We start from the raw sequence: 22,126 nt of genomic DNA on the forward strand, positions 1-22,126 counted from the left end.
TTTTTTTTTTTTGATGGAGCTATGCTTTTTTTTTTTAAATAGTATTCTTCAAAAAAAAAAGTGAATGCGTTTGGTTGGTGAATTCGTGCCATGATTCGAATCATAATTCGTGGTTCATTACACTATTTTTTTTTATAAAACATACACATAAATTAAAAATAATTTTAAATTTATGAATAAACATCTACTTAAAAAAAAATGGTATATAAAACAAAGAAAATAAAAAATTCTTTGGGAGAGGCCAATATTTGAGCCCAGTCCATTTCTAATCCAAATCTGAAGCAACAAAGAGTAGCTGTCCCGGCCTTGATTGCGATGAGTCAGTTGAAGACAGTAGGTAGGGACAGCTCTCTGACATTATTGTTTTTTGTAATTATGAAGTTTAGAGCCATAGAATAATAGCAGGATACATTTTTCTTATTCTGTGAAGTCTCCTTGAAAATTCGACTTGGAAAGGATACCTGAGAGTTTATAACTTGTTCACTTTGCGGATTCGAGTTTTCAATTCGAGCTGAGATGTGACATTTTCTGAGAATTTTTCACTGTAGCAGAAAAAAGTTAGATGTGATATTTTTTGAGAGCTTTTTACTGTAAAAACCTAAAACTAAAAACTCGAAATGGTGAAATAAACGAAGCCTAAACTACTACTTATCATATTTTCCGGTGTAGTCTTCTATATGAGAATCTTTGGTGTGTAACATACTACCAAAGCATTTTCTTCGAGGAGAAAATTAGGTGACACATCATAACTTTTACATGCTTTTGCATCTATATTGTAACTTTTTCATAACTCAGATTTATGCCGCATTTTATTGATTTTTAATTAGAAAATTTATGTCACACATAACTGAAAGCTCCACCATTAGTAACATGAACCCAAACTTAAGGTTTTTTTTTTTTTTTTTTGATGGAGCTATGCTTTTTTTTTTAAATAGTATTCTTTAAATAGTATTCTTCAAAAAAAAAGTGAATGCGTTTAGTTAGTGAATTCGTGCCATAATTTGAATCATAATTCGTGATTCATTATACTATTTTTTTTTTATAAAAAATACACATAAATTAAAAATAATTTTAAATTTATGAATAAACATCTACTTAAAAAAAAAATGGTATATAAAACAAAGAAAATAAAAAATTCTTTGGGAGAGGCCAATATTTGAGCCCAGTCCATTTCTAATCCAAATCTGAAGCAACAAAGAGTAGCTGTCCCGGCCTTGATTGCGATGAGTCAGTTGAAGACAGTAGGTAGGGACAGCTCTCTGACATTATTGTTTTTATATTATTTTTCGTTTTTTTATTTGAATTTTAAATATCGAATTATTTTGTTTGGCATATAAATAGGTCAATGGCCTTTCTTTTTCCGCCTTGAGCTACAAAATTTCCCTCGCAATTGCCGTTTGGCGAGCTAGAAAAAAATGGCGGAAACTGAAGGAAACCGAGAGAAAATGCCTAAACAGAAGGGAGAACGGAGCGTTCTGGCTCTCACCGGAGCCGCCGCGATCCTCGTTCTCGCCGTCAACTTCGGAATCAAAGTTTACAACTCCCGCAAGCAAAACAAGAAGAAGAAAGGTTTTGTCTTTTTCCCCGAGCTTCTCGTTTTCTTCTCCTCCTGTCTAAACGCGGCCAATCTTCCGATTCGGTTGTCATTTGGTCCTAAATTCGCGCGTGTGTTTTCCAGATCTTCCTGGCTCTAAGGTTCGTGTAAATTTGTCGGCGCTGGAGATTCTGAAATTGGCAGACCAAATTATTGCAAAGTCAAAGGAGATTCACGATGCAGTTGCTTCGGTGCCTCTTGAAAAGGTACTGAAACCAAATTTATACATTTTTTGATATGAAATCGAGTGTTTAGCTTGTATTTGTGTGTTGTACGATTGAGTTTATCTCATTACTGTGCGTATAGTAATGGTTTTGCAAAGTCTGTGATTTGATTGGGATTTTCGTCATTTATGGGATCGGAGAGCTTTTCTTTTACTTCTGATCTCTGGCTTGGCCGTGAAGTAACTCATTCTTTTGGTTCTTTGAAGCAATTCTATGCTCACTTTCCAAATGACAGATATAGAGTCAGTACACAATTGTTCTGTTATTTGACACACATATTCCCAGTACTAGAAATGAAAAGAAATTTCATTCCGCACATCTTTCTTTCTTTATTGGTGTATGGACATCTTATAGTTCTCTTTTGTCAAGAAATAAAGAAAAAAGTCAGTACAGTGACGTTGAAACCAAAAAAGAAAAAAGTAAAAAAAAAACTTCTTTGTTTGTTCTTGGTTGCTTTTCTTTTTTTGACTGTCCCTTTCTGCAGGTCACCTATACAAATTCCATATTCCCTCTAGCGGAATTAGAGGGACAACAGTTTCCCTTGGTCCAATCTTGTGTTTTTCCAAAGTTAGTAGCTGCTTCAGACGATGTTCGCAAAGCAAGTGCTGAAGCAGAGAGGAGATTAGATGCCCACGTTCTAATGTGCAGGTTTCATTAAATACTACTTTGTGTTTGTTAATCTTTACACTTTCTGCTCATTTCCTCCTCGTTTACCTCTTGCAGAGTTAGTGGGCCACTGCCATATGATAATTTTAAACAGTAAAGAGAGAACCTTTTGAGGGGCACGCATTAAAATAAGAAAAAAATTGAGTATTTCTTGAGTGTCAAGGTAATACCGTTACTTGATTCACCTGTCAATGAGCCAGTCATGTGCTAGTGGCCTGAATTATACGCTAGTTATGAATGCTATAGCTGTAGTTGAAGTGGCATAACATATTCACTTAGTTTGTTTAAAGTAGTATTCAAAGAAATAGCATATGGGAGCAAGTACTTCGCCGGAATATAATGAAGTATTGTGCTGTAAAATTTATGACCGTCTAGAGTTTATTTGATATCAGCAAATAATAGGAAGGGTCTGCATCAATATGGGCATGGTGCATTGCCTTTTAGGATAAAGGCATCAAGATTTTGTGGTTCATAGCCTATGTTAGGGACAGCCTATTTTGTTGAGATTTTGTTATAGAATACTAGAGGCTTTTTCATATGTGCATTGTGCAATGGTCCATCTTTTATTTACTTTTTACGCAATGACATTTAACTTGAAGTTTCATGCAAATATCTGGAGGATAACCAAAGTGAAGTAAAATCTTCAACTTGCTCTGCGAAGAATAGGATTGAAATAACATCATAATGTTCAAAATTGTTCAGAAAGCGTGAAGATGTATATCGTGTTGTCAAAGCTTTTGTGTCAAAGGGGGAATTGATGAGTGCTGAAGCAAAGCGCTATGCCCTCTGCCTGGTAAGAGCAAAGTCTGACCATTGACCATATTGAGCATATGATCCTCCAATGAAACTGTTGATTACGCAACTAAAATTTCTTTTCTGAGGTTATGTATTCTGATAGTTCTTTCTATTTTAAGCTTGAAAAAGAAAACTGTATATTGATTATTTCCTGATCAGTGACAGATGAGAGATTTTGAGCGAAACGGCTTGAACCTTACTTCAACCAAGAGGGAGGAAATGCAGCGGTTGAGAACACAAATTGATAACCTTAGCTTTCAATATATCCAAAACTTGAACGATGACAATTCCTTTCTTCTCTTCAGTGAGGCTGAGCTAGCTGGGTTACCTTTAGAGTTTCTTAAGGTGCAGTAATCTCTTTTCCTCTTGTTTATTATTATTAAGCAAACCTTCTTGACATGGCACCTTCCCAAGTTTAGAAGGGAGAACTGATAATCTCTCTCTTCCTTCTGCAGAAATTTATCAGTTTCTTTGCTGCCACAGTCGATTTAGCTTCTAGGTTTTTATTTTTTTTTTTATTTTTTTATTGCCAGTAGATCATTTTATGATGTGTTGTAAAGTCAATATTCTTCTTGCATAGAGAGGGAGATAGTCATGCATATAGTTACGTGGATGTTAAAGAGCCCCTGATGTACACGAAGCTTTTGAATTTGCCAATTCTTTTCTATGAAGATTGTTTGAGGTTGAAGTCTGGCCAAAAAGATAACGCAAATTCCTGAATGAGTTAAACTTGAGCTAGCCATTCTTACCTATGAAGATAGTTTGAGATTGAAGTATGGCCAGAAAAGCAAATGAAAGTGGCCTAAATAGTTTAAGCTTCAATAACCTTGGAATATATTAGAGATATCCATGTAAAAGTAATGTCAGATCATCATCATTGTAGATCAACTCAATTTCAAAGTTTAAAAGTATTAATAGTTTACTTTTCTGGATGGATTTACTCCTGTGCAGACCTTAAACAAGACTGCAAATGGTAAATTCAAGGTCAGTTTGAAGAGTAATCATGTTGCAGTAGTACTAGAACTTTGTAAGGTATGCTGTTGTATAGTTGTGTTCAAGTATCTGTAAAATGAATCAGGTCAAGTTTCTTACTGCAATGACGTTGTTTAATAGTTGTGAGCAGATATTGATATACTTCAGTTTTTTCATTTTTCATTTTTGTTTTTTTTTGTTTTTTTTTTGTTTTTTTTTGGTGTATTAAGGTGGGAAAAACAAGAAAGATGGTAGCGGTGGCATATAGTAAGAGATGCGGAGAAGTCAACCTTTCTGTCTTAGAAGATCTGGTAAACTTTTTATTTTGTTTCCCCCCCTCTTCTCCACATATTTATTAGATCAATTCTACCTTTTACAGAATATATATACATATATATATATATATATATAATATTTTTGAATATATGCTCTCTGTCATAACTAACTATTATTAATTTCGTACTGGTTTTGAGATATTCCCTTGTTTTCCAGTTGAAACAAATAACTATTTTCAGCACCGAATCCTATTAACTTGAAACTGTTTAACTTGCACAGATATATAAATGCAAGTTCTCTCTCTCTCTCCTTTTTTGAATATGAGAAAGAATTCAATAGCACAATGTTAGTATTTTTGTTTTCAGTTGGCAACTTTAGGCTATTTAATATCGAGAAAGTGTGAAGTGTAACTGGTAGAACTTGGGAGCACTCATAGATACTTTTACTGAGTGTACAATGGTTTTTAGCTCAACCCTTTCCTTAGCATATTTTTGTAAAAGTTGATTAACAATCATTGTTTTGTACCTTAAGATTGACTTCTTTTCCACTTTCAGTTCTTATGATTTACAGGGATACTATACTGAATGAAAGTGTACAAAAATTAATTGCTATTTATATTACCTTGATTTAGGTTCAGCTGCGCCATAAGTTTGCTCGCTTACTGGGTTATTCAAATTATGCTGATTATGCTGTTGATCTTAGAATGGCAAAGACACCATCAAAGGTTTGTTTAGCGCTACCATTTCTTGTCCTCATGATATGTATAATGGTAACTTTACAAAAAAGGGATAAAACTATAGAAAAATTTTCACAGTTCTTCCTATTTTTGCTCTTTTTAAAATTTATATTTCTCGTTTATGGGTTAGGCAGTGATTAAGCAATCAAAGTGATGGATCAACCAATTGCATGGTCGTATTTTTCTCTAACTTATCTGCAGCTTCAAGAATGTGTTGGAGGATCCTCACGTTAACCTGTCCTTGTTCACATGTTGCATTCGAGATTAATTTTTCCATCAGGATCCCATTTCCAAAGTAAAACTTTTGAAACCTAAAAATCAATGAGAGGTTGAATAAGTTCTTTTGCTTCAAAACTTCACGTAGCTGAAAGTCTTTGTGATGTATTTCCAGGTTTTTGAGTTCTTAGAGGACATCTCCAGCAGTTTGAATGACTTGGCCGCTAAGGAACTCAAGATGTTGAAGGACTTAAAGGTTAGATATCTAGCATATGCTATATGATTTCCAATCCATTGGCTTTGTTCTGTTCTTCATTCATTTAAGTCTTATGTGAAATCAGAAGAAAGAGGAAGGAGAGCTTCCATTCGGAATTGAGGATTTACCTTACTATGTGAAGAAGGTTCAACAGCAAGAGTTTGATTTAGACTTTGGGGATCTTAAGCAATACTTTCCTGTCAATTTGGTTTTACCTGGGATTTTCAAAATAGTCCAAGACCTATTTGGTAATCACATAGTCTTCATATTGTTTATAGTTCCCCATATTTTATTATTCACTTTGTTCCTTATGTTACTAAAACTGTTACTTCTACCTTTATTTTATGCAGGTTTAAGGTTTGAGGAAATTGATGATTCTGAAGTTTGGCATTCTGATGTCCGTGTATTTTCAGTTCTTGAATCAGGTTCTGGTGAACTCATGGGCTATTCCTACCTTGATATGTACACAAGGTCCAAGAGCACTCATTTTTCATTTTATTCAGTGCACTCATTTTCATTTTGTTTATTTATATATGTATATTGTTTTTTGTGTGTGTACAAAAGTAGTGACCCAAGTTTGATGGAAATCAACTGATGTTGTTTCTTTGAACAGAGAAGGAAAATATAATCACACCTGTGTTGTGGGTCTTCAAAATGGTGCATTATCACCCAACAGTGCACGTCAGGTTTGTGCTTTCAAACTATAAAAGTCCACATGGAAAGTAAAAGTTTTGTACTTTGTGGCCACTGAATTTTTCCCTTTTTGCTAATAGCGTAGAGAATTTGTCCATCGGTGATCTTCTCCTTTCCAAATGTGGGCTCCTCCCCCACGTTTTATAGTGTTAAAGGACCCTTCTTGCGTCATGGTCTTATTTTGTGTGTTAGAGTGAGATTTTTCTTTTGAGTTCGTGTGGTGATTTCAGTATATGTTCCATATTGCATCATGATCATTGTGTGCCTGTCAGCTCTTCAGTTGTCATGTTCATAATTTGCATACATCATGAATATTCTATCATCCTATTTTAGCCAATCCAATTGTAATTTATTTATTGTTTGTTTCTGCGACCAGATCCCCGTGGTGTTGTTATTATCTCAATTTCAAAAGGACGAGGAAGGACAACCTGGGTTGTTACGATTCTCTGAAGTGGTTAATTTCTTTCATGAGTTTGGCCACGTGGTATGTTATATTTCCTTTTTCACATGTCCTGGAAGCAAAACTTGGATTATTTCCTTTCCATGTGTCCTGGAAGAAAAAGTTGTATTATCTTCTCACTGAAGTTATTTTACCTTGCAAATTGTTTCCGTGAGATTTCACCATGACATAGAAACATCTTCTTATGGTTATGGTGATGTGACATATAACACCCGGCTTTAATTGTTTTCTTTTAGGTTCAACACATATGCAATCGTGCATCTTTTGTGAGATTTTCTGGCCTGGGCTATGATCCAGATTTTGTTGAGGTCCCTGCTCAGGTGCTAGAGAACTGGTAACTCACGGATCATTCTCTTTATTTTACTGATTGGATTAAACCACATTCTCCCTTTATTAAAGTGTTACGAAAATTTTAGGTGTTACGAGATTTCTTCTTTGAAGTTGATATCTGGCTTCTATCAGGTGAGGATTAATTTACCCTCCTCTTTTCTTCCCTCTAATGCCACTAAGTTCAATTACATCAGCCGTATAATTTTCTGATTTTGGTGACTTTAAGGATATAACAAGGCCCATAAAGGATGAAACATGTAAATCGCTTAAAAGATGGAGATATTCATTTTCTGCCCTCAAATTGAAGCAAGAAATTCTTTATTGTAAGTCCTTTGACCATTCAGATATTTCCAACTGGAATGGTAGATTGATTCTTGCAGGTTTCAAAACTTTTATTGGATTGCTAACCCATTAATCTAGTTCAGCTTGATCTTGGTTTTATGATTTCGCCATAAATATGATGCCTCTCTGTGGCAATTACATGACAGAATTAGAATGTTACGATAGGTTTTATTTACTAGATAAATTGGGTAAATGCAGCCATAGTGGTTGGAGTTTTTGGTATCTAATATTTAGGTTTATTAAGGAAATGGAGTTCAATAGAACCTGGGTGGGACAATGAAGAATAAGGGATTTCCAGGTGTATGCTATCATTTGTGGGGCTGGTCCTTTACTTTTAAGCTCTTTTTAGTTTACAGGGTGCGCATTAACACGTGAAACAATATGATGACTGATGAGGATGTGTGCACTTTGGCTCTGATCGATGCGGTTTTGTCATGTTGGCACAATAGACTGTTAGCATATTTTATCATGCACCGTAACACCATGAGTTCCAACATATTCGTGCTTTTTTATTTTTTATTTTTTTATTTTTTGGTGTGTGCTTCTGCTTCTTCTGGAAAAACCATTATTGTATTATGCACCTGATTACAACCATGTTACTGAATAGTTTTCTTCTTGGCTCCTACATGACTTAAAATTATCTCTTATGTTAGGTCTCTTTGATCAAATTATACATTCTGCTGACAATGTCGATAGTGTTGAGTTATTCAAGCATCTTCATCCGAAGGTACATCTATAGCAATTTCTTTATCAAATTGTACTTGTGAGGAATTATGAATCTTTTGCAGTCTCTTTCTTTTAGTTTGTTCATTTGATTTTTTTTTTTTAATAATTACTGGTGCAGATTTTGTTAGGTTTGCCAGTGTTGGAAGGTTCAAATCCAGCTTCACGTTTTCCTTGTAGTGCTATTGGTTATGAAGCTGCGTGTTATAGTCGTATTTGGAGCGAGGTTCGTCTCTTCAATACTACATGAAATAGTCATGTCATTCACGTCTTTCTGAGCAACACATACTCCATCTGAACTTTATAATTTGTTTACCGGTGCGTCAAAACTTACAGGTTTTTGCAACTGATATATTTTCTTCAAAGTTTCGTGGTAGCCTTTTGAATCAGTATGTTGGCATGCAGTTCAGGAACAAGGTAAAACTTTGCTCTTAATCACACTTTTGATACTTGTTTACTGCAAAAACCGGTACAGAATGAAAGTTATGCTTGTAAGAGTCGGCCTATGTTCATTTCTAACTTTTAGTTCTGGGATTTTACCAATAACTTGAAGGTATTGGTCCCTGGTGGATCAAAAGAACCCATTGAAGTCCTGTCAGATTTTCTTGGGAGAGAACCATCTATTCAAGCCTTTGTTGACGCCAGAGCTGAATACAGTTTGTGATTGCAGAAGCTTTCATCCTTCACTTTCCCTTCACTTGGCATTCTGCGACTTTGGTATCTGGGGGATCAGATTCACACTTCTTGTATGTAGCCCCTACTCTATAAATTTTTCCTGCTCGGTTCTTGGTTTTGGTTCCTGAATCTTCTTATTTATTGATGAAAGCAATAATTTTTTAAAGTTACGTTGCCCTATGGCATTACATTTTTGGTGGATCACATAATTTATCAAAGTAACATTATTTTTGTATTAATTATCCTGTCTACACGATTCGAAACACCTTCCTCTTGTAACTTCTTACCCTTTTCTGCTTGCGTGTGTCATTTTCTTAAAAGACCTTCCTACTCCATAATTCTTATATGTTGTTATGGGCAGTTAGTGTTCCATGGAAGTCCTACATTTGAATAGAAATTCACATATAAACAAAGTCCTATATTCCTTCAGTTGAAAGTTTAAAGATGACATAGGTAATACGAGATTTCCCTCTCTTGTTTGGAAGTTATTTTGTGCCACGCTGTTTGGGAGGTCAATTTATCCATGTTTCGTTATTCAATATGGACAATTTTATTTGGTGGTCAAAGTAGAAAAGATTGATTAACTGCGAATAAATCCAAACTATAAATAAGTTTGGGCAAAATAATAAGTCATAACCACGTCTGCTTTTGGGGCGTGACACTAATTTTTGTTATCGATATTCTCCTCCTTTGAGCGGCTCATGTTGGTACATTGCACATCAGTTGGTGTACAAAAGTTGGGATTTAAGTTGGTGTCTTTAGTATTACTCATTTGTAACAGATAATATCATTCGCAGAGGAAACAAAGAAAATCTCAAATCTTTTGATCTTTTCATAATATCTGGACAAGTTTAAAAGAATAAAAGAATTCCCAAAAAATGGCTCGGTCTGTAATTACCAGTCTCTCAACTTCATGGACGTCAAGCTTGGTGTATTTATATGATATTGGAATTTTATAAGGATATATGTAAAGTCTTGGTTGTTGTTTGGCGCTTGTTTTCATGTTCTCCCCGTAGTTAGACGTAAATTCCTTTTCATTACCAAATTCATGACTTCTGGAGCTAGTTGCTTAAAAAGAGAGGGAGATCGACTTCCTATAAAATCAATTTTCTCCTTCTACGTAACAAAAGGCTCGAGGTTCTTTTCTTGATTGGAGCACACAAACGTTGTTTATTTTGTCACGAAAATATAATTATTTGTTGCGGTCTATTTGGCACGTAAATGCCACTTTTGCAATAGGTTGACACCTACGAGACAAAATATAGATCACAAAGTTAGGCTTAAGCGATATCCGTTACTCACATCCCAAAAAGGAAAATTTAGTTAAATGACTTTTTTTTTTCTACCATTTTTGATAAATGGCCGACATTTTTATTTTTAAATAAATGGCCAAACTTTTTAATTTTAAGAAAATTGTCGTTTTTCTATAATAGTCAATCAATGACGGACTTACGGTCAATTAATGATTGACTGATTCATTATTAATTTACTAATAGTTTATTATTGTAATTTATTGATTGAATTTGATTAATTACTAATTGATTTTAGTTAATTATTAACTGATATTGATTAATAGTAAAGAAGTATCGAATTAATAGGTTTAAAGCTATCACTGTTAAGTTAATTAACGATAAATTAGTCAATTAATAACTGACCACTAAATTAATAAGTGATAAGTCTATGCCGACCAATGATTATCCACTAAGTTAATTTTAAAAAAAGGGATCGTTTTGCTAATTTACAAAACTTTGGCCATTTATTAAAACAATCCTTCAAAAAGGGGCCATTTGCCTCTACATCCCTCTTGAAAACTTAAAATTCTAATTGAAAAAGTTGGTTAAATTTCAGTTACAATCCACTTCATAAGAAATATTGTAGTTGCACCCAAACTTAACAATTGATGAAATATATACTTATGCCCTTATTCAATAAAATTTCTCTCTAATTTTTATTTTTTTATTTTTTTTATAATGTCCACACTAAAAAATATTTGCACAAAGAGAGAGGTGAACATAAACACAATATAAAATAAACTTTTATTTGATATTTTTATTTAAAGGAAAATAAACAATCTTAAAGGTACATAGGTTCATGTAATCTGTTTCTCTGCTCAAGGGCCCGGAGCTCCAACGCAGGCACAAATGTCTCCCTTGAGACAATGAAAAGAGGCAAGAATCGGGCCCATATGCGCTCTGCAAAAAATTCCCCATGTTTGCATATTACATGGAACTATTAGTGCGTTTAGTTAGTATATTCGTGCTATGATTTTAATTATAATTCGTGATTTATTACAGTATTTTTTTCTATAAAAAATACACGTAAATAAAAAATAATTCTGAATTATGATTATAAATTCGCGTTTAGTTAATATATTCGTGCTATGATTTTAATTATAATTCGTAATTTATTACAGTATTTTTTTCATAAAAAATACACGTAAATAAAAAATAATTCTGAATTATGATTATAAATTCATAAACCAAACATCAATTATGACCAGAGATGAATCTCAGAGGCGGAGCTGCTTTGGTCACCACAACCAACGACAACATTGTCAACACAACAAGCATCATTTTTCTCTGTTGCTCCATTGCAAATGTCAAGTGGTTGGTCTCTAACTATTTTGCTGCTTCAATGTATTATTGTTCAACTTGGTACTTAATTGAGTTGTGAATATAGATTTATATAGTCATAAAAAGCAATGGCCATTACCATCAGAAATTTCACACATATTCAAAGTATCCTCAAAATAACAGGTGAAAATCTAAACAAATGAGTCGTATTTAGTATGTGGTTTAATTTTCTTTTTATCAAAATCTAACTACATATTCATATTGTGATGATTTTTAAGTGGACTCTATTATTGAAATCTTATTTAGTATGTAGTTTATTATTATTCTTATTATTTTTTATATCAAAATAACTTAATTAGAAACAATTTGTTCAACACATTAATAATCGAGCTTAAAAAAAACTCATTTGACAAAAGCATTATAGTCGAAGAATAAACGCAGTTGACAGAACGAAAAAGACTTAAAACATTAAGATCACTCATAATACCGCGTAAGATTAAACATACTAAATTAGACCAACCATGCCATAAAAGAATGACACGACTTATCGTTACTACATAACGAAATCATAAATACTGCAAGCACAAAAAAAGACATTGAATAAGAAGAATCGACATTCTTTCATTATATTAAAATAAAAATTAAAAACAAGATAAGATCAACACGGATAAAATCATCAGTATTAAGCTGGACAAGTATAATCATAAGAGATAGATTGGCGATGGGCTCTCTCGCGTTTTTGTTCGTGTGAATAATTGGAAGAGCTGCTAAACTTTTACAATCGCACATTCCATTTTTGAAAACAAATGCTTTCTTTGTCGGATTTAGCCGACTTAGTAGACCAAAAAGTATACTTTATCAAAATTGTCGCGTCTTTTGGGGATTTTAAAAGGTGAAAACAATTCAATGAACTTGTATAAACGAAACAAGAAATATAAAAGTAAAAAAAGAAAAAAGTATACATATGAGTGGAAGAAAACAAAACTGAAAGAAAAGTCTAAGCAATATCCTCATTTAAAAGGGGAAAAAAAGCTTGAGAAAATAAAGAAGAAAATAAGCTTCATAGCCTTTTAAAATGGGTTTTGTTTTAAATGTAGAAATAGAAAGAGGATTTTTTTTTTTAATAAAAAAGTTAGGATTGTTTCTAAAACTGTATTTTGTTGTTCTTCTATAAAAATATCTGAGTATAACCAAAAAATAAAACCAAAACCTTGTTCTTTTTACAATTCAAATTATATTGTTATAATATTTATCTTATAAAAATTCAAATTCAATATTTTTGTTATAATATTTTTCTCTATAATACACAACTCAAATTCTTAATTTGAGTTGTGAAACAAACATAACTAAAGTCTTAAAAAATAAAAATGGAGAAGAAAAAAGTTCCTCAACATTTATCAAAAATTCTCTATAAAAATTAAGGATGTCTTTTTAGGTCTTGTTCATTTTACCGATTCGAGTTTAGAATTCGAGTTTTGCTACAGTAAAAAGCTCTCATAAACAGTCACATCTAACTTTTTTGCAATAGTAAAAAGCTCTTACATAAAATCACATCTTAACTCGAATTAAAAACTCGAATCAGCGAACTAAACGGTAGATTATTTACAGATTTACTTTTGAAGTAGGGGGTTTAGGACTCGTTTGACAAATATATTTAAACTCATGATTTTAATTTTATTACAATATTTTCTTCTTAAAAAAAATTTGAATTCAAAAATTTCCACTAATGGTTCTCTCACAAAGTTCTAGCTAATAAATCAAAATCATTAATATAAAGACGTGCACAAAACGTGCCTTAATAATTTATCCATTGATTTTTTAATTTTAACAACTTACCTCCCAACTCACAAAGCAGTTGCAACTTGCAATAAACCACATTTTGTTGATAATTTCTTGAATTGGTATTACCAAGCCTTGTATGTAATTGTATGTTTTGTTTTCCGGGGAAAAAATTGTAATTGCATAAAAAAACGACAATAATAACGTTGTCGTTCGAACTGATAGATATATATTTTCATTTTTGCGGGCGAATTGATGATATTTTTCACGGTTAAGGGATTTTAAGAGGCCTGCTACGTTTGAAACTTTGAATAGAGAAAAAGGAGGAAACATTATCAAACAAAATATTTTCTCAGTCAACAAACAACAACAAGAGAAATAAAAAGGATAACAAAATCCGCGATTTTCTCCGCTGAGGTAATTACCAAAGCCCCCACTTGTTTATTTTTCTCCCCCATTTTTGTAAATCCCCTGTAGCTTCAATTTTTTTTTTTGTCTTTAATTGCGTACTTTATTTTCATTTATTATCAGAAGATTGGAAGCGTAAGAGAATAGCGGTGAAGATTGATTGATTCTGATTTCTTCATTTTTCTAGTGGCAGAACTGAAAAATCGAAGATTGTGATCGAAGAAAGCACCGGTTTGGTCTGGTCTTGAGCAGTAAAAAGGTGGGTTTTGCTTCTTTTCCCAAAACCCCCTCGGTTTGTTTCGTTTTCAGGAGGTGTATGAAAAGATAGAGAAAGAAAAAAGGAAAATCTTTGGTGGGTTTTTTTTTAGAATTTTCATTTTCAGTGTTGTGCTTGAAATGGGGTTTCAGGATTTTGAAATCTTTTTTGTGGGTCTCTTCTTATTCGATGGATTGTTTTGTAGCTGAAAATCTTGGGATTTCGTGTTGTAATCTTTAGAGGGTGGCAGTGGCACTTGGTCTTTTGTGTAGTTTGAGTATGTTCAAACAGATTCTTAGTAAGCTTCCGCGGAAGTCTTCTAAGAGTGTCGAAAATCGTGATTCTAGTAGTGCTTCCACCAGTTCAAGAAGTGGAGAATTAGGGACTAGAAAGTCTGGAAATTTAGGAGCTAATTATGCTTTAGAAGTTGGTCAGAATAACGGAAACAAAAATGCCCGAATTGCGAATGTGAAGTCGAGGCCTAATGGCTTCCCGGTGTCGTCGTCGTCTTACGAAGCATTGCCAGCGTTCAGGGATGTTCCAAGCTCCGAGAGGCAGAGTTTGTTAATAAAAAAATTGAACTTGTGTTGTGTTGTATTTGATTACACTGACCCAACCAAGCACCTCAAAGAAAAGGAGATCAAACGCCAAACATTGTTGGAGCTAGTGGATTACTTGACTTCTTCCAATGGTAAATTTTCGGAAACGGTTATGCAAGAGGGCATAAAAATGGTATCGGCAAATTTGTTTAGGTCTTTCACCCCGCAATTGCGCGAGCACAAAGTTGTGGAAGGTTTTGATTTGGAAGAGGAAGAGCCTTCTATGGATCCAGCATGGTCTCATTTGCAAATTGTATATGAGTTTCTCTTGAGGTTTGTTGCATCACCTGATACCGACACGAAATTGGCTAAAAGATACGTTGATCACTCGTTTATTCTCAAGTTGCTTGATCTTTTTGACTCTGAGGATCCTAGAGAAAGGGAGTATCTAAAAACCATCCTGCACCGCATTTATGGGAAATTTATGGTACATCGACCATTCATAAGGAAAGCTATCAACAACATCTTTTTTCGTCTCATCTTCGAGACTGAGAAGCATAATGGTATTGCGGAACTGCTAGAAATTTTGGGAAGCATTATAAATGGTTTTGCTCTGCCTCTGAAAGAAGAGCATAAGTTATTTCTTGTTCGGGTGCTTATCCCCTTGCACAAACCGAAATGCTTGGTGATGTACCATCAACAATTATCTTACTGCATCACACAATTTGTGGAAAAAGATTGCAAGCTTGCTGATACAGTCATAAGGGGTTTGTTGAAGTACTGGCCAATCACCAATAGTAACAAGGAAGTCATGTTCTTAGGTGAGTTGGAGGAAGTTTTAGAAGCGACTCAGCCTCCGGAATTCCAGCGTTGCATGGTGCCCTTGTTTCGCCAGCTTGCTCGTTGTTTGAACAGCTTTCACTTTCAGGTAATTTGGTTTCTTTAATTCTCTAATGATTACTTTGCTTTTTAATTCTTTCATCTGATTATGCATAGAGTGAACTTTCACGGTGACATCTTCAATTCTGCAACATAATAGCATGCCATTTGTAATTGTCATCTATGACCTTTACAAAGCTTTCTGTGACAATGGAATGTGAATCCTTAATGTTAAAGTAGGTGTGCAAAATTCTTGTTATGTATCTTTATGGCACATGGTTTCTTGTACCATACATTTATCCATTTTTTCTTTTATTTTGCCTGCTCACCAATTAGTTGCATTTACAAAGTGATCGAGCCAAGTTGAGGAAATGGAGTAAAAGCTGTAAATTGTTATGGAAATGCTTGTTATTATCTAAAATTCTTCAACTTCTGCCTGAATTCTCATCACAGTGGATGCTAATGGCCATTGGCCAATTAGACCAACTTTTATAACAGTCTGTTTGAACCCAATAGCAAATTTTTATTTCTTATTTCTTATTTCTTTTTGTTTTTATTTTTGCTTTTAGTGTTGTAGTAGACTCACTCGCACATTTACATCCTAAATCCAGTCTATAGAAATAGACAGATGTCTTATCTGATTGATTAGTACTGTTGCAACCTTGGTGATATCTATAGTTAAGGGATCTTCTTCCTTTTTCAACCGCTGATTCCTAGTCCTCACATAATGCACAACTTGTTCCTTTCTTTCAGGTTGCAGAGAGAGCCTTGTTTTTATGGAACAATGACCATATTCAGAACTTGATCAAACAAAACTGTCATGTTATACTGCCCATAATATTTCCTGCTTTGGAGAAAAATGCTAGGAATCACTGGAACCAAGCTGTTCATAGCTTGACCTTAAATGTCCGTAAGATCTTCCATGATCTTGATCCCGAGCTGTTCAAAGAATGCTTGGTCACGTTTGAGGAAGAGAAGTCGAAGGAAGAAGAGATTAAAGCAAGACGTGAGGCCACATGGAGACGTCTAGAAGAGCTTGCTTCAAAGAAAGCGACGAGCAATGAAGCGGTGCTCGTTCCTTACAAAGCTCCTCCGAGTACAGCCTCGGTTTAGCTGCAGCAGGAGTTTCTAGGTGACAGTTCCAATGGCCTCCATTTTTTGTTTCTTGATTGAGATGGGGTTGGTGACGTGGTGAGTGGTTGACTGGTTCAGGGGGTTTTAATGTTTATGCATTCAATTATTTTCTCACCTGCTGAGAGAAATATTTCAGATCATATCATGTGGGAAGAGTCTAGCCAATAACTAAACAAAATCCCAGAAATTACATTGCCAATTATTTTGTTGATCCTTTTTCCTTCAAATCTTATTCTAAGGTCTTTTGCTGATATGGGTATGTCATGCATGCAATACCCACATTCCCTAAATTTCTCACCAAAAGAAAAGAGGAAAGCATTTTACACTAGGGTTGGTTTGAACCTGTTGAGTTTTACATATTTTCTTTATTTGGAGGTGATTTTGACTATATTTAGCATGTTTTCTTTATTTTGAGGTGATTTTGACTATATTTAACGTTTAAAAACATGGACTTCCGGGTTGGTACCTATCATAGAAAGCAACCCACTAGAAAATGATGGGAATTTCTCTAAGGTTCCTGCCCCTGGGCCAGAGCGTTTCTACCAAACCTTAGTGACATAGAATGTTATATGTTTGATAAGTAATAGTATCTTTTTGGGACACAATGAAATGTCCATCTTCACTGCAACATGATTGTTAAAAAAAATCTCATTACCTGTTCAACTACAAGCAAAATAATTTGTTTGAATCAATTATAAGCAAGCTTGTAACACCTCAAGGTTAATGAATAGTAACCCAAAAAAAAAAAAAAAACTTGTAGAGTTAATTGAATTATTTGCTTAGATGCTCGTGGCTGTAATGCTATCAATGGAGTTTGGATTGTCTGATCCCAGGTCGCAGTTGGCAAATGCTACCCTTTTTTTGGCTCTGGAAAAGAGTAAGGAAAAAAAAAAAAAAAAAAAAAATTCCAAATATAAATTCTTGGAAAAAGATCAAATTCACGTTAAAGGAAGTGCTAATTTATGTACTTTTCCTTCTTGGTTTATGTCACTACCAACTTTTAACTTTTATTTGGAGAACTAAAAAACTTATCTTAATAAGATAGCAAAGAAGATATTACAAAAAAAAAGAAAAAAAAAAGAAAAAGAAGAGATCATCAAGAGAAAAAGAGAAAAAGAGAGGCTGTGATTCCGTTCCCATGAGTTGGCAATGAGTTGGCGATTTTTGATAACAAAAGGCAAACGTAGTGACCTTGTAAATGCCTTTAACGTTGGGGAAAAGGTTATTTCTACAATTAAATTAAAAACAAAAACATAAAACAAACAAAAGAGTTATCTATCTACACTGAAATTCCATAATTCAATTCTCCTTTTTTTTTTTTTTGGCTTATTTCCTTGTTTTTTTTAAAGAACTTTTTTATTTGCAAGGAAAGGCTCCCCACTCTCCAACTTGCACTTAACAAAATTACAGAGAGAGAGAGAGAAAACCTTTTCTCTTTCTTTCGTCAACTTTTGTTTTTGTTTTATTAATCTTATTATTTATTATAATATTCGTTTCCTTTATCTTCTCTGAGAGAGACCCGTATTAATTTACGAACTGTCTGAATGTTCTGTTCTTAGGAGGGCTGTTTTGGTCAGCTTGTCCTGTTTCTCCCTTTCTCTTGCAAAAGAAAAAAAAAAAAAAGAGCAAAAGAAAAGATCTTTGCCCTCTCAAGCTCTACTAATTCGACTCTTCCTTGGTAAGTATCTAGCATTTTGTCCTTTTCTTTATTTTTCTTCCTTTAGTCTCGTTCTGCTTTTGGTCACTGCCCTGTTTGTTTCTTCACTAATTCACCACTTTGTCCCTTTCATTATTGCATTATTTTTGGTGGGCAAATTCTATCTTGGCATTTTGGATCACACCCAGATTTGGATTTGCTGATTTTTGGTGATCATTATGATCTTCAACCAGGTAATTTAAAGAAAAGATGATACAAGATTGGAGCTTCTTCTAGTATAGGTCCTTGACATAGTTATAATTGTTTTTATTTATTTGTTTGGAAGTTGAAAGTGTCATTTTTTAAGCTTCTGGTTCTGGGTTACTGAGAAAAAGTCCCGTGCTTTATTAGAGGAAAGGAGAATGATACATGAAGTTAAAAGTTTCGGCTACGATGTTTTACTTTCTGGGTTCTGTTTAATCTTCATATGGGCATCAAATTTGTAAAAAGAGGAATATTTTTTCATTGGTTTGAGATGGGATTTTTGCCTCCGGTTTTGTTCTCACTTTGTGAAGTTGGGGTTCTTTTCACTTTGGTGGGTCGGTTTCTGCTCTGAAGCAGCAGCTTTTTCGAAGTTTGGAGCTTTGATTGGATTTATTAGTAAGTCATGATCAAGCAGATACTCGGTAAGCTTCCACGGAAGCCATCTAAGTCAGCTGAAAAATCTGACTTTGGGGGTTCATCTGCTCCTTCAAATGCTTCTTTCAGTTCAAGAAGTAGTGATCTAGCGAGTACCGGGCCAATAAATGCGAATAGTATATCTCTTCCTAGCCTTGATTCTGTTTCAAATTTAGGATATAGTCATGGAAGTAGGCTTGCCCAAGTTGCAAATACAAAGCCAAATGGCAACTTAGTAACTGCTTCCTACGAAGCCTTGCCAGCATTTAGGGATGTCCCAAGCTCCGACAAGCAGAACTTGTTTATCAAAAAGCTGAACTTGTGTTGTGTTGTCTTTGACTTCACCGACCCGACTCAGCATCTGAAGGAAAAAGAAATTAAAAGACAGACATTGCTTGAGCTGGTGGATTATGTTACTTCTGCAAATGGGAAATTCAGTGAATCTGTCATGCAAGAGGCTATAAAGATGGTGTCCGTGAATTTGTTTCGGTCAATGTCTCCACAACCCCGCGAGAATAAGGTCGTCGTGGAAGGTTTTGATCTGGAAGAGGAAGAGAGTTTAATGGACCCTGCATGGCCACACTTGCAAATTGTGTATGAATTCTTTCTAAGGTTTGTTGCATCTCATGAAACCGATGCAAAGTTGGCCAAGAGGTACATTGATCATTCTTTTGTTCTCAAGTTGTTGGATCTGTTTGATTCCGAGGATCCTAGGGAAAGGGAGTATCTCAAAACGATATTGCATCGCATATATGGAAAGTTCATGGTGCATCGCCCGTTTATAAGGAAGGTGATCAACAACATATTCTTCTGTTTTATTTTCGAGACAGAGAAGCATAATGGGATTGCTGAGCTTTTAGAGGTTTTGGGAAGTATAATCAATGGTTTTGCTCTGCCGCTTAAAGAAGAGCACAAATTATTCCTTGTCCGGGCTCTGATTCCCCTTCATAAACCGAAATGCTTACCGATGTATCATCAGCAGTTGTCATATTGCATTACGCAGTTCGTGGAGAAAGACTGCAAGCTTGCAGATACCGTCATAAGAGGTTTGTTGAAGTATTGGCCGATTACTAATAGTTCAAAGGAAGTTATGTTCCTAAGTGAACTGGAGGAAATTCTAGAAGCAACTCAGCCAGCAGAATTTCAAAGATGTATGGTACCCCTTTTTCGTCAGATTGCTCGTTGCTTGAGCAGTTCTCACTTTCAGGTTGTGAGATATAAAATATGGTCTTCAGTTATTTTATTTTTTCATTTCATGCACGAACTATTATAAGCCAAATCAAATCTATAAATAGCTGAAGGCAACATCCTAAAATATGGTTGAAAACGTCATGGATTTAGTTTTAAAGAATCTACTTGGATGCTCATACTTTCACCTTTTCCATTATGCAAAATGTATCTCACCCAAAATCTGTTAAATTCTAAGGTTAAAAGAGAACTTATAGAGTTTAGAGCAATTGTTCATTATATATTTTCGTTTTACCAAGCCTACTGGCAATGGTAAGAAACTTCTTAGGTGCCTATTCTTAGTAGGAATTTAATACTGAATCCAGTATTGTACATGAAACTTCTCTATATGGAATATTGAACTAAAACTTGCATGCCAAAATCAAATACTAGTTGAGTTATTTTTTCCTTTCAATTCTTAGACATGTTATTCCTACCATGAACCTGAAAAAGTAGCTTTGCTTTCTTCCTTCTACAGGTGGCGGAGAGGGCTTTGTATTTGTGGAACAATGATCACATTGAGAACTTAATTAGACAAAACTGTAAAGTGATACTTCCCATCATCTTCCCGGCCTTGGAGAATGGTCGTAATCACTGGAACCAAGTGGTCCAAAGCTTGACGCTTAACATCCGCAAGATTTTCTCCGATGTTGATCCTGAACTGTTTGAGGAGTGTTTGTGCAAATTTCAGGAGGACCAATCAAAACTGGGGGAGACAAGAAGAAAACATGAAACTGTGTGGAAGCGTTTGGAAGAGATTGCTGCATCAAAAGCTGCTGGTGAAGCAATTCTTGTTCCTACCTCAAAACCAACAGAAACACTTTCAAGTTAGTCATACTCGCCATAGTTAAGAGTCTCGATTTGTTGTTCTTTTTTTTATTGTTGTCAAGGGAGCAAGTAGATGAATGGTTTGCTTTGAGAGGTCGGATGCTTGTCGATTGCTGTCCACACGATTTGCTGTTCATGCTTCTATACATGGCCTTAATGCACGAGACATTTAATTGAAAATATGAAGTCGGATTCTTGAATCAGCGCAGATATCATAAGGGGGTTACACCACAAGTAAGAGTAGAAGATTGCCCAGAATGGATATATTTCTATAGCTAATGCTTGAGATGGCATGACGAAACCACCAATCACCAAGCACTTTACTTACTTATATACGGTTTTAATCAGTTCCATATACTTGAACTAAAATCTTCTATGTTATGTAGTATAATACCTGTTGATTGAGCTATTTAGGAGATTCTTTTTTGTTGTGTGTGAAATCCTGTTTAATATTTTATACATAAACTAATAAGGTCCTTATTGGCTTTAAGCCAGACTGATTGTCGTGGATTGTTCTTTCTAGTTTGTTGTGACAGGCAAAGATGATATTTCCTGCTTGTTTCTTCTTACAAAAATCAATATTTGAATGAATAATTTGTTTGGAATCCTGTTTGTGCTTGAATGACTTTGATTCATTTGTTTGTTGGGGCATTTTACGCAGAAATACGTGGCAATGCCCGTACTTTGGCGCAACCAGCATTTTAGGTCTCGTTAGTTTTACTGGTTCGAGTTTTTAACTCGAGTTAAAAAGTAAAATTTATGTGAGAGAAAACACTATAGCATAAAAAGTTGTATCTGAATTTTTATGAGAAAAAATACCGTAATAAAAACTTGAGTTGCGGTTTGAAGCAATAAAACGACTAATTTTGCTTCCAACAGTGTTGTTTGGGTATTGCTGGTGTCGGCCTTTTCATCCTTTTTCTTCGGCCGTGTTTATGTTTATGCGGAAGCTTATTATTCTTGGAACAATTAGGGCATGTTTAAATGTCGTAAATGTTTAAAGTGGAAACGACATGTTTGTATCTTCTACAGTGTATCATATAGTGAAAACGACACGTATTCTCCAAAATAAATAAATAAATAAGAACAAAACGTTTATTTATGGTGAGAGGACACTCGTACTTGAAAACGACAAGTCTTTTTATCGTTTAAGGAAAGTTGTACTTGTAACCATTTCAAAAGAGGGTCTTTTCTTTTTCTTTTTTCCCCTCAAAATTACAGATATCTGTTC

At 34.5% G+C, this 22,126-nt stretch overlaps 3 protein-coding genes across 8 annotated transcripts; all 3 read left to right on the plus strand.

Moving 5' to 3' along the window:
- Nucleotides 1–1,381: 1,381 nt before the first annotated feature.
- LOC21410202 (probable thimet oligopeptidase) lies at nucleotides 1,382–9,211 on the plus strand. 2 transcript variants are annotated; one of them, XM_010101980.2, is made up of 20 exons: nucleotides 1,382–1,569; nucleotides 1,679–1,800; nucleotides 2,303–2,466; nucleotides 3,187–3,277; nucleotides 3,445–3,624; nucleotides 4,231–4,311; nucleotides 4,482–4,562; nucleotides 5,159–5,251; nucleotides 5,655–5,735; nucleotides 5,821–5,983; nucleotides 6,086–6,206; nucleotides 6,349–6,421; nucleotides 6,805–6,912; nucleotides 7,125–7,222; nucleotides 7,305–7,350; nucleotides 7,445–7,541; nucleotides 8,214–8,287; nucleotides 8,405–8,509; nucleotides 8,620–8,700; nucleotides 8,837–9,211. In XM_010101980.2, the coding sequence occupies exons 1-20, from the start codon at nucleotides 1,416–1,418 to the stop codon at nucleotides 8,945–8,947; spliced, it is 2,124 nt and encodes a 707-aa protein (XP_010100282.1). In that variant the 5' UTR covers nucleotides 1,382–1,415; the 3' UTR covers nucleotides 8,948–9,211. The 2 variants fall into 2 exon arrangements, with proteins under 2 accessions (XP_010100282.1, XP_024023972.1); XM_024168204.1 differs by lacking the exon at nucleotides 4,231–4,311.
- A 4,402-nt stretch (nucleotides 9,212–13,613) lies between these two features.
- LOC21410203 (serine/threonine protein phosphatase 2A 57 kDa regulatory subunit B' theta isoform) lies at nucleotides 13,614–16,777 on the plus strand. 3 transcript variants are annotated; one of them, XM_024168137.1, is made up of 3 exons: nucleotides 13,614–13,727; nucleotides 13,842–15,441; nucleotides 16,146–16,777. In XM_024168137.1, exons 2-3 carry the CDS (start codon nucleotides 14,254–14,256, stop codon nucleotides 16,503–16,505), a joined length of 1,548 nt encoding a protein of 515 aa, XP_024023905.1. In that variant the 5' UTR covers nucleotides 13,614–13,727; nucleotides 13,842–14,253; the 3' UTR covers nucleotides 16,506–16,777. The 3 variants fall into 3 exon arrangements, with proteins under 3 accessions (XP_024023905.1, XP_024023906.1, XP_010100283.1); XM_024168138.1 differs by having other exon boundaries at nucleotides 13,906–15,441; XM_010101981.2 differs by having other exon boundaries at nucleotides 13,912–15,441.
- A 1,228-nt stretch (nucleotides 16,778–18,005) lies between these two features.
- On the plus strand, nucleotides 18,006–21,474 carry LOC21410204 (serine/threonine protein phosphatase 2A 57 kDa regulatory subunit B' theta isoform). 3 transcript variants are annotated; one of them, XM_024168139.1, is made up of 3 exons: nucleotides 18,006–18,204; nucleotides 18,372–20,047; nucleotides 20,546–21,474. In XM_024168139.1, the coding sequence occupies exons 2-3, from the start codon at nucleotides 18,830–18,832 to the stop codon at nucleotides 20,897–20,899; spliced, it is 1,572 nt and encodes a 523-aa protein (XP_024023907.1). In that variant the 5' UTR covers nucleotides 18,006–18,204; nucleotides 18,372–18,829; the 3' UTR covers nucleotides 20,900–21,474. The 3 variants fall into 3 exon arrangements, with proteins under 3 accessions (XP_024023907.1, XP_024023908.1, XP_024023909.1); XM_024168140.1 differs by having other exon boundaries at nucleotides 18,417–20,047; XM_024168141.1 differs by lacking the exon at nucleotides 18,006–18,204 and having other exon boundaries at nucleotides 18,403–18,416; nucleotides 18,574–20,047.
- Nucleotides 21,475–22,126: the final 652 nt, after the last annotated feature.

Source organism: Morus notabilis, unplaced genomic scaffold, assembly GCF_000414095.1.
Source record: "Morus notabilis unplaced genomic scaffold, ASM41409v2 Scaffold99, whole genome shotgun sequence".
NCBI lineage: Eukaryota > Viridiplantae > Streptophyta > Magnoliopsida > Rosales > Moraceae > Morus > Morus notabilis.

Bases quoted from the DNA above. Each gene is read 5' to 3' on its own strand.
- LOC21410202 (XM_010101980.2), top strand. From the start codon at position 1,416: ATGGCGGAAACTGAAGGAAACCGAGAGAAAATGCCTAAACAGAAGGGA. The intron at 4,563-5,158 runs GTAAACTTTTTA...ACCTTGATTTAG, and splicing joins TTTCTGTCTTAGAAGATCTG to GTTCAGCTGCGCCATAAGTT. The intron at 6,422-6,804 runs GTTTGTGCTTTC...TTCTGCGACCAG, and splicing joins CACCCAACAGTGCACGTCAG to ATCCCCGTGGTGTTGTTATT.
- LOC21410203 (XM_024168137.1), top strand. From the start codon at position 14,254: ATGTTCAAACAGATTCTTAGTAAGCTTCCGCGGAAGTCTTCTAAGAGT. The intron at 15,442-16,145 runs GTAATTTGGTTT...CCTTTCTTTCAG, and splicing joins TGAACAGCTTTCACTTTCAG to GTTGCAGAGAGAGCCTTGTT.
- LOC21410204 (XM_024168139.1), top strand. From the start codon at position 18,830: ATGATCAAGCAGATACTCGGTAAGCTTCCACGGAAGCCATCTAAGTCA. The intron at 20,048-20,545 runs GTTGTGAGATAT...TTCCTTCTACAG, and splicing joins TGAGCAGTTCTCACTTTCAG to GTGGCGGAGAGGGCTTTGTA.